Genomic DNA, 12,152 nt, shown 5'->3' on the forward strand with positions numbered 1-12,152 from the left:
CTATCTCTAGCAAGGGCTTTTCTTTTTTTTTTTTCTTTTTTTAGGGGGTGTCGAAGCAAAACCCGTATTTTCTTTTATAGAGTATATAAATTTACGATCTTGACCAAAAACATTGTGTAACTGTAAACTTTAATTTAGATTTGTGGCTTGTCTTTGTTAAAAAAAAATGTTGATCAAAACAATTGAGAAAAGAATGTTATTGGAAATAATTGACAATTTTTTATCATAAATTAATAAAATGAAATTAAGTAAAATGCAAAATACATTACAAATTTTGAATAATTACATTTTTGTCCTAATTTTAAAGAATTTTTTTATCTGATTTTATAACTTTCGAGAATTTTATCTCATCATATTTTTAGCATTATTTTTGTTGATGTGATGACACTGAATCCTTATCATTATTATTATATTTATTTATTAATTTTTCATTTTTATGATTTTTATTGCTGAAACTCTCGTTGTGTTCATTCTTAACGGGGATATGCTAACTAAATTAAAGAACTTCTGCCCTATTAGCCTTTGCAATGTCATCTTTAAAATAATAATCAAAATGTTGGTTAATCGCTTGTTACTAGATGATCAGGTGAGCCTTCTCCAAAGCAGTTTTATCCCTAAGTATGGAACTTCAGATAATGTCATTCTTGCGCAAGAAGTTGTTCACTTTATGCACCACTCTCATTGCTTTTAAAATTTCTATTGAGATACCTTAAGACAAATTGAATAGGGATTTTCTTGAGATTTCTTTACATGAGTTTGGATGGCCAAACTTGGTAGTCAAGTTGATCCTGAGTTGCATTTGGTCCAGCAATTTAGCACTTCTTGAAATGGTGTTAAGACTGACTACTTTAAGCCAACTATGAGCCTTCGTCAAGGAGACTATTTTTCACCTTATTTATTTGTTATTTGAATGGAGAAGTGATCTTTATCTATCTAAGAAAAGGTGGACACAGAGAGTTGGAAACCTGTCTAAATTTCTCCTTGGTGATTCGAGATTATCTCACCTCTTATTTGGTGATGATGTTTTACTTTTTTGTGAGGCTAACCCCCATCAAATTCAGGGTGTGATAGATATGCTTGAGGATTTCAGCTTGGCGTCTAGTCTTAAATTTAATGTCAACAAGTCTCGTGCCATGTATTCTCGCTATGTTTCTATAGCCCGTAAGCATACCATTAAAGACTTCTCTTATATTTCTTTTGTTTCTGATTTAGGTGCCTATTTGGGTTTTCCTCTTATTTAAGGAAGGGTACGTAATGATGTTTATAATAATATATTTGGGTGACTTCAAAGGCGTTTAGCCTCTTGGAAAGGGACTTTACTTAATCAAGCGGGAGAGCTTGTCTTGCCAAATCTATAACTTCTTATATCTCATTTTATCCTATGCATATTCATTATCTTCCCACTAATGTTTGTAATAGAATTGATAAGATTACTCGGAGTTTTATTTGGGGATGAATAGTGAGAATAAGGGTTGGAGCCTTGTAAATTCAAACACTGTTACAACTCCCAAGTGTTATGGTGGTTTGGGAATTCGGGAGGATAGGTTCACCAACTAAGTCTTTTTTCCAAACTAAGTTTCAAACCAAAAATTTCGGATTGTAGAAATATTTATTGGGCATAAAAGTTATGAATTCAAAGAATGAATTATTCCTCTCAAAAAGAAAGTATCTTATAAATTTATCGAAAGTCTAATAAGAGTCAAACCATGTGAGATTCCTAGAAGTCAAAAGTTAAGTTAAGAATAGGTAAAATTTATTTCTCTAAACAACAAATGTAAAAAAGATTGGTGGAAAAATTGAATTATCTTATTGTCATCGAAGATGATATTAATTTTTTTTCATATAAATGTTGTGAGTTAATTTATGTCCTCCATCACTAATATTCATTGAAAAACATTAATTTGAATTGTTAAGTACGTGAAGCAAGCTCCAGAGTAGAGAACTAGAGAACTCTGTACCAAGATCATGAGCATATGTAGATGAAAAATATTTCTAATTCATATTGGATCACAGCTCTGATGGACTAGCAAATTATTATGAAATAACTGTGTATTCTTTGAAAACAATTTGATATCTTTGAAAATTAAGAAACAAAATGTGGTGGCAAGAACAAATGTAAGAGTATAATACAAGCCAACTACTCGCATTATATGTGAATTAATATGAGTAGGACATATCTTGAATGAGGTGGAATTTAAAAATATTTTGTCCATATGGTGTGATAATCAAAGTGTCTAAATATTCCTTCCAAATTAGTGTTCCATGAAAGAATACATTGAAATAGACTATCACTTTCTCAAAGAAAAGGTTCAAAATAATGTCATATCTACTTCCTACGTTAAGACAAGAAGATTTGTTTTCAAAGGCATCAAATTGAATGCATAATGATTTGAAAACGGCTTTGGTTAATATGCATAAGGATTTTACTTATGCACCATGCATAAGCCTACATAAACCATTGGATCATGTTTTTAATCCAATATTGAGTGGTGAGTATTGAATAATAACAATTGATGTTTAGAATTTGATCCAATGATCCAAGGATACATAATAATCTATGCATGGTGCATAGATTTTTATCTATGCACGGTAACTACACCCATTTGAAAACTATTAAAAATCATCTTTAAATATGAGTTTGACTCATTTTTCTTTTTCATGTACTATTATTTTAACCTATAATAATATAAATATGAAGGCCACTATTACATATTGTAGTATCTTATTACATTATTCTCATATTCTCTCTTTCTACATAATTGATTTGAAAACTTTCTCAACTAATTTAACAAAAGTTCCTTGAATATAATTTTTATACATGAAAGATAAGCTCCCTTTGAAGGTAAATTTTTAGTTATCTTTAAGTTCGGTGGGGATAATGGTACCTCTAGGCAAAATCAATTTAAAATTTTAATTTACTTATTAATAAATTAATAGAAAAAAAGCAACATGACATGAAATTGTTTAGAAAAAAGCAACATGACATGAAATTGGTAAGTCCATATCCAACCCAACTCTAGGATCATATAGTGTCTAACCTTTTTCAATTTAAAAAAATCTTTTTAAAAAAATTGTTTAGCCTAATTTTTTTAACTATGGAGAATAGAAATAAAATATATGTCAAGTCATACGTAACATTAGATTGTAGTGATATTCTTGGCAATGGTTGTTTCAATGCCCAGATTAACATGAATGAGGTGTGTTTTATTAAAAAAACATGAATAAAGTTTGAATTGATAGGAAAAATGCACACCATTATGAAACGAAAAATAACATTCAATATGCTATATTAAAAAAAAAAAAAAGAGAGAGAGAGAGAGAGAGAAAGGAGAAGGCATCAAGACTTCATTTAGATTATTAATCAAGAAACATGAAACATGAGATTGACCTATAAATTACCACAATTAATTATGTATTGTTAACAATTACACATACAAGGGAACTCTCATCTGGAAATTCTGTTCCTAATTTCTGAACCATTTGAAGGTTGTTGATCCACCAGCCTTCCCAGCTTCCTCGCGGTGCGCTGAATAGCGGCTAGTTTCTGGCGTTGGTTATTGCTTTTCCTTTTGCTGTATAATTATCATGTAGACATAAATGTAAGGCACCACTACAGCAATAAGATAAAGATATCATTTCTCATTTAATGTATAACAGCAGTTCTTGCATGATGCCTATTGGAAACGCTCAATTAAAAATTTAAGATACATTTAAGATTGCCATAAGTTTGCAATTAGTTGTGTGATGTGTACAACAACAGACACATGTTCATGCAAGAACTATTATCAATGGAAAATACAAAGAAGATATATGACAAATTCCAAGTGTACCATGTCAATAGGAAAAGTTGATAACAGGATCACAACTACAACGAGTATAACAAGAGTTGCAAAGTAAACAAAAACTGAGATGAAAACAATACTTAGAGAGAAGGAAAACAGAAACAACTCCAAATATATGCTGTCAGAAGCACACTATAGCAGCACTACAGCAGAATAGCGTTGCTGTAGTAGGGCTTGGCGCGACACTTTTACTAAGCTACAGCAGAATAACGTTGCAGTGGTAGGGCTTGGCGCGACACTTTTACTAAGAGACGCGTGACTAATAGTCGCTGTAGTGCAGTGTTGTCGATGGAGGATAGCGGTCCATGGTGGAGAGCAAAAATCCGGCCATATCGACCACTTTGCAGCGCCATTATAGCGGACTGTGACGGAAAAACCCGCAATATTGGCCTATATTTACCACTGCGGCGAGCCGAAAAACCGCCATGTATATCTGCCATAGCGGCCATGGCACCGCTATTTGATAACACTGTTGTAGAGGCAGCTAATTGCAGTGAAATTGCAGCCCCAAACTGCTATAGTGTCTGCTATTAGGATTTTGGGAATAAATTCCTCAAATTCTTTTTAGACGATGGTCATTTTCTTAAGGATATAAATTTGAATCTGAACCCTTTATTTTGTTCTTCATTCTATTATTTTCTTGCTCGCAAATAATAGTTAGGTTCATCTTCCTACTTTTAGTTCAATTTTGTTTTGTTTCTTCTCTATTTAAGTTTTATTGCTCTATTCTTTGGATTCTTTAACTATTAACTATGATGATATTGTTAATTTTATATATTTTTCTACTTTCGAGTGTTTATGTTTCCTTTGTAAACTAGTTTTTTGTTTTTGCAATAGTGGCTATCCGACTATAACATTTTAGGGGGTTTGATGCTATGCAACGCTATATGAGGTTGACAGTATAACTCCTAAATGATTGACATTTCTAACAAGTCGTGTTTCTAAACTGCCTATGATTGAATTTGATAAAATCATACAAAAAATGTACAGCCGCTTAATAAAAGGAAGCAAAAAGTATTGCATTTGGACCTTATAAACACCAATCCTGCTGTTAGAACCATCCCTCCTATAGCCCAAGAAACTCTTTCATTGAATGGCATATTCCTAGTCCATTGTTGGAAATCGTCAAATATCATCGAGTTCTCTCCTTTCTTGGTTGATTCAAACTGTGAAGCCCTCCAGGAATCAGCAACTGAACCTAGACTTGCTTTATCCCCATAGCAAAAAGTCTCTTCTGAGGCAACATGGACCATATCAGATGGCTTCACTCGAAAACCTGCAGCAAGACAAAGATCTGTACCATTGGAGACCCATTCGGCAGCCCTACCACATACAAAATCATTTACTCCACAAGGAGCAAGCATCTGGCGTTTCAAAGAATCAAGAAATGGATGTGAGGAGACAGATTAAAATTTCTATCATCTTGTATTAAAAGGAAAATATCTGCATACTAACAACATTCTTCTATGAATTATTAACAAGATATGTCTATCCAATCACCCAAAGGCACAACGACTTCTATGAATGCTTAAAAAACGTAACTGAATGACTAATTTATGGAAATCCCAGACAAACATTTGTTTTTTTACCATCACATATATAAAGAACTCTAAACTTCTTCCCATGATCTTATATAAAAATTTCCCAAAGACAATAGTCAAATACCTGTGTTTTCACATCCATAGAGAAGTAGGCGTTCGAGCATGCGTCATAAATGTTCTCACATAAAGATTCACAAATTACAGGAGGTCCAGGCCGAGTACCAACGCGTGGATCACATATGGCACATTCCAATAGTTCCCATAAGTGCAAACACTCTGGGCTAGCTTCCCCGCCAGAAGCAAGCTTCCTTACAGACAGGAGTGCAGGATGTGTATGTGTTGCATCACAGCAAGTCTTCTTGCGAAAAACCCGACAAAGGGTCATATCTTTAGGACCCCATTTGGGAGGGTTGCCCTCTGATTTGAAAGGAGGAAAGCGACCTTTTTGAGAAACACACGCTCCATTGGGTTTACCTGCATTCAGGAAAGGAAAGAGTCGTGCTTAAAACAAGATATACATGCCTTGATTCATGACAGTTTTTACGTGCGTTTAAGTGAGAAGAACGGGAAGACTAGGATCCTCACAAGCTAAGCTCAATGTCATACAGAGAAAATAAAAAAACGGGGATAATATAGACAAGCATGTATATATATCATTAAATATAATAATTAAGTAGAGGTGAAAAGAGACAGGTGTACCTGTCCCAAATCCAGCCCTAAATTTTGACTGGGCCAGTTCTTTAAAGCCTAACCCATCCTAGTAAGTTTGAAAAAACCAGGCATTTTAAGAGTCAAATTAAGATCGGGACTAGTTAAGATGAGACCAGGTTAGCCCGATAAACGATTTAAGAACTATAAAGTGATCATTCAATAATGTCTATATGTTAAAAGTTAAATATAGCATTTTACCATGTATCCAAACATGGTTCTAACTAGTTCCAATCATAGTAGTCAATCCGGGATAGCGGCGGAGCAGCCGACCCCAAAATGGGATAGCATATAGCGGAAAAGAAACCGCTCCGGGCCAAGAACCGCTCTGCCTCCCATACCTGCTATTTACCCAATAGAAGTCGCAAGTGTTTTGCAACACCAAGACACCGTTCCACTATGCTATAGCGGGATAGCGCCACTATTGACTACTTTGGCTACAATATTACTCTACTTACAGAATTACTAACTAAACCATAGATTTCAACTTGAACCCTTTGTCTTGTAAGAGAAAAAACTAGAATATTTTGTTTATCAAAACCTCATCACAATCCGCATAAAACTAACAATGGGTGAGTAAGCCACAATTTGAGACCTTTTTTTTTTTACGACAACTCTCTGTAAATTTTGATTGGGTAATTTCTTTAGGCTGGCTATAAACCCGTCCCCTGACTCAAACAAAGTCGATGCTCTACAGGTCAATTAAGGCAGAGACTTAAGTTGGGTCTTACTCATCCTAAATCCATTGACAGATCAGGTTATCCCAACAAAATTAGGGTTAGTGGTTAGCATGAACAAGCCTAACCTATAATACAAAACTTAAAAAACTACGGAAAAGATGAACATTGCAACACCAATTCAAAAAGCACAGCTCTTTCTTTCAAATCGCCCAAACCAAGTTTCAGACGCATATTCATAAAACCACAACTAGGTTTTAAAAAATCGAAGAAATTCCCGGATCATGAACACTATCACACTAGTAACTACGTAAAAGTGTTTCAGAAAAGAAATAATAAAATTCTACTTAAGCTCAACACGGTAGTATCTTATCATCACGATCGTGGAAAATCGATAGTATTGTGAAAAGGGGTTAAAGAGGGAGGAGAACGGTTACCGGAAGAGTGAGGAAGGAAGATATGGAAGAGGATGAGTAAAAGCAGGAAAGCGTATTCAGTTTTATTGGGTCCGAGGTGAGAGTGGCTCCATATCTGAAAAAACACCATAGTGTGACCTTGATTTCATCAAGTTTCTAACGCCGTATATGACTGCACCCAAACGCGGTGCAATTGATTCCTGTGGATTAATTCAGACACACAAAATTGACAGAGACTATTTTTTTATAATTATTTTCTGCTTTTTTGGTAATATACTTTTAATTCGATGTTTTGGGATTGATTTATTTTTTTGTCAACATATTTTGTATTACTTTGTTTGATAGATATATTTGTACTTTTTTTTTTTAGTTTAATTATATTTTTGTCCTCGCATTTTGATCGATTCACAAAATTAGTCTTGCATTTTTTTAATCGAATAAATCAGTCTCTATGCTATCATATTTTTTGCAATTTTAGTTCTAACTCTAATTTTCTCCTTAAAAAATGCATAGATGGCAAATGAATGCATATGTGGTTGTGTCAATCTGGAAAATGACATTTATATGTCATTAAAACTGTATTTTTTTATTTAAAAATACAATGAAAACTTGTTAAAAAAAAATACAACGAAAACATTTCATAAATTAAAATAAAAAATCTTAAAAGGCAAATGTCATGCCATAATTCCCTATTACGTCTTCTTTATCAACCCTGTCTTCCCCAAATTGGTTTCGCTCAATTCCTTCTTCTTTCTCCTTGTTTTTGTTCAATTCGTTTTCTCCGTCCTTGTTTTCGCCCACTTTCGTCCACTTTCTCCTCGCTTTCTTCTTCAATTGCTTTCATTGCTTCTTCAACAATCAAAATATAAAAAAAAATGTCACAATCATATATTGTGTCCAGTAACAGTTGTGCATCACGAAGAAGAGATGTTTGTTGCTTTTGTAGTCTTGATTCACCTCTCACTACTGCATGGACAAATGAGAGTCATAGGGCGTAGGTTTAATGGTTGTGGGTTATACAGGGTAAAACCCAATGTATGTCAAATGAAGGTATGAACATTATTCTAAAACCTAGAATTAACAATGTGTTATTTGTTTGTGAATGCAGTTGCAGGGATGTAATTTCTTCAATTGGTACTATGAAGAAACATTTGTGCGTGCAAAGGAGGTGATTTTGTCACTAACAAAGAGAATTCGATGAACTTAAGAAGAAGGATAATATGAAACTGAAACAAGATGAGGATTTGAAAAAGAAGTTAAATTTTTGCCAAGGATTAGATGTTCTAGTTGTTGTGGTCATTATGGGATTGCTATGTATTCTAAGCTTGAAGGCTTGAAGGCTTGTGTTTAGTAATATTGATTATGTTTAGGTGTTCTTTTTTAGGAGTTTTGTGTTCTTGTTTAGATTATACTCCCTCCATTTTTTATTATAAGTCGTTTTGGACTTTTCACACATATTAAGAAAAATAATAACTCGTGTGAAAATGAGAAATTATGATGGTTTTTACAAAATTGTCCATCATTAATGACATGTGGAAGATAATTTTACATAATTGAAAGGAGAGAGATTAATAAATATTTAAGGATATAACAGGAAAAATATCATTAATTATTCATTGGAATTATAAAGCGACTTTGTTAAAATACAAATTTTTTCCAAAGTGACTTATAATAAAAAAAACATAGGGAGTATTGGTTAGGTTAAGAGGTTGGAAGGTTATGTTGTAAAATTCAAGTGAACTTGGAAGGCTTGAGATGTTTGTTGTAATTTTCAAGTGAACTTAAATGAAGTTTGAATGAGAATGAAATAAGTATCAATGAGTTGTGTTTCCCTATTACTTGATGTTAAAATTGATTTTCATTCACCCAAAATAGTACCATAATTCTAGCAAAAATAAAAATAAGTTAGTGGAGCATACATTGAGTTTACCATAATTCTAGCAAAAATAAAGTTATGTTTATGGAGCATACATTGACAACACAATAAACCTATAAATTGCATCCATTTAAAACTAAAATAACAACTTAAGTTTAATATAATTATAATATAGTTGTGTCTGTGGAGCTTGTGATCCATGAGACACAACAACGTCAACCTCCCTAGCCTTTGTCTTCAAGCATAACATATGCAATAAGTATCATCTGGTTGTTTCATTCTTTGCCTACAACTGCTATAAGCTGACCACCATGTTCACCTTCCAAGAAATAAGCATCCAACTCAATTAATGGTCTACATGTGTAAGCAAATACAGCCTTACAAGCTTTCAGGAAAATGTAAATCCTCTCAAAAACAGGTCCTATTTCAGATGTCCCGCATTTGATTATTACTGTGCTATTAGGATTTATCCTGCTAAGCTATTCACCACAACTTCTTAAGTGTGCTTATTGCTCACTACCAACACCTTCTATCAACTCCATTGTTCTCTTATTTTCCCTATATGCTCAAAAATGGTTGAGCTTAACATTCCACCTAAGAAATGTCTCATTAGCCAATAAAATTTTGGCGTTCAGATTACAGATGTCATAAAGGACGTTGAGACAACATTTTCCAAACACACACAATGACAATGTATAAAACAGTGCAGTGCTGAAACTTAAAGAACACAAGTAATTGTTTACCAAGTTGGGCATAAACAATACTTACTCTAGGTGCTACCAAGCCATGGATAAGTCCACTATGATAATATCAATTCAAAGTACTATGCAAACAACCTCCGGTTCACACATAAACAACCTCTGGTTTAATGACTTCTTACTTAATCACTACTAGTGTTATATTTCTACCTAAGACTCACCTAAGTATGAGGCCCTCCTCAATCCCCTCCAATCATAACCATGATGATAAGTTACAAATATTAGAAGACACACTTCCAAAATACAGTCACTAAATGCTTACAAGCTTATGAGTGAACACAAAACTTACAACTTGATGAAAACGCCAATCACTTCTATCTATAAGATATTAGAGTGGCTCACAATAGACAGGACTGCACAAACCCTAACACAAACTACAATGTAAGTTCCATAAAATAATAGGTTTGATGCTTGTTATTTATAATAATCTTCTGGACTGGAATTGGGCTTCAAATCGCTGCAAGGCACTCTGCAAAATCTTCCAAAATCTTCTCCATGAACATAGGGCACCAAATATTAGATTCCTAAATATTCTCCATAGTTAGTAACTAATCAAATATCTTGAAAACACAGACAATCTCTTATCCCTTAAATCAAATGCCACATGAGACTGCATAATATTCCAAAATATTATGCACCTGTACATCAACTGACTTCAATAGATACAACTATATCAGATAGATTAAATTAATGCAACGCTGGAGGAACTGCCTAGGAATGCAGGAGACCAAAGTGGATTGCAAAATCTTAAATGAAAGACAAATGAACAATATAATATGTTGTTTGAGCTCACGGAAGGAGAGTCAGAACTGGAGAAAAGGAGGGAACGTTTGGACAAAGAAGCGGGAACACAATATGAAAAGAGAAATAACATTTATATAATGAAACAAGGTGGGCAGATCTACGATCCAGAATAAAGGAGGGTAAGAAGAAAAAATCAAGAGATTAATTTACCTCAAAATTACAACGCCATTCAAGTGCACTTAAGCACCCTACATGGTAGTGCCTTTCCATACCTTAGGGACCTAAGGCCACGTATAAATTCAAAACTTTGAAACATTTTAGTTACCAGACAATCATTTAATACACATGTTCTTGAGGTCATTTGCTGCTACTCACCGGTCCTTTCTGCTTCCATAAACTAAGAGCCTGTCAAGAAAATCGGGTTAGATGGTGGCCCTTTGTTTCGGACCAGTCGTAGGCCCAAAATCTAGAGATTACCAATCATAAAACAAACTAATCCAAGATACATTCATTGGGTTGCTAAAGATCAGTTGCGTCCATGACTAGTAAGAAAACATCCAATCTTTACGGTTTAATTATCGTCCACTATAAGATTTAATCAATCAATCCCAAACGTGAGCACATATATAAAGTACGTCATGCGATGATCAACTCACATCATCACTTTTTTCTAACTTTGATATTGGGGTGTTAACCTTGCTGGTTCACCCCTCTCTACCATACCGAAAATCACTCGCCACCGCTCTAGTCAAATTCACATCTTTCTATCCATCCTTTATAGTTTCTATAAGATACAAGTTATATTATTGTGACTTTTTTATAAGCAAATGATGATTAAAATGGAGTACAAGGGGTGCTTCAACCCAAGATACAAAAAAGATACACCCACCAAGCTAAGCGCTAAATCGACTCAAGAAAAGCAAAAACCCATATTGTTGTGCCAATCAACCCAATATACTTCATGACGACTTTTGTAAAAGGATGCAAACTGTTCCTAAGACCTAACCTTAAGCAGCTTAATATTGTCATCTGCAACTAAGACCCCCCTTTAAACAAAATACTATTCTACACAACCAGCGAAAACAAGAAACTAACACCCAAAAGAAACAAAATAGTTTCCATTTAACACATTTCTTAAGCTTTTCAGGAAACTGCTCCAAGTGCTAAACATTTGCTCTGCTTGGTCCAACTCTTTAACCCCTAGCCAATAAAAATCTTTCCTACATAATTGAAACTCACTTGAGAGTTAAAAAACAATTTCACTTCATCTTATTCATTATTAAAGAAAAAGGACAGACCATATTATGAATACCGTGAATGATCCATCTCTTGGATAATTCAGATTTTGTTGGTAATCTGTTAAGCAAAAGCCTTCATCCAAACATATGCACTTTGTTTGGGAGTTTGGTCTTCCAAAGAATATATGAATGTCACAACACTCCTTCCTCGACTTTTGAAACTTTATGGCTCAACTCCTCCAATCTTGAATAACTATTTTTAACCGAAAAATTGTTATTGTCCTTCCACTGAGTAAATTCATCTTTAATTTTCGAGGAAACTTGAATTTACTGCAAAATATTCATTAACAAC

At 33.9% G+C, this 12,152-nt stretch overlaps 1 protein-coding gene across 1 annotated transcript; it reads right to left on the reverse strand.

Moving 5' to 3' along the window:
* Positions 1 to 3,319: 3,319 nt before the first annotated feature.
* On the reverse strand, positions 3,320 to 7,415 carry LOC131644067 (folate-binding protein 1). The gene is made up of 4 exons (XM_058914461.1): positions 7,206 to 7,415; positions 5,508 to 5,857; positions 4,872 to 5,206; positions 3,320 to 3,572 (listed from the first exon to the last, which is right to left on the reverse strand). The coding sequence occupies exons 1-4, from the start codon at positions 7,312 to 7,314 to the stop codon at positions 3,446 to 3,448; spliced, it is 921 nt and encodes a 306-aa protein (XP_058770444.1). The 5' UTR covers positions 7,315 to 7,415; the 3' UTR covers positions 3,320 to 3,445.
* Positions 7,416 to 12,152: the final 4,737 nt, after the last annotated feature.

Source organism: Vicia villosa, linkage group LG1, assembly GCF_029867415.1.
Source record: "Vicia villosa cultivar HV-30 ecotype Madison, WI linkage group LG1, Vvil1.0, whole genome shotgun sequence".
Taxonomy (NCBI): domain Eukaryota; kingdom Viridiplantae; phylum Streptophyta; class Magnoliopsida; order Fabales; family Fabaceae; genus Vicia; species Vicia villosa.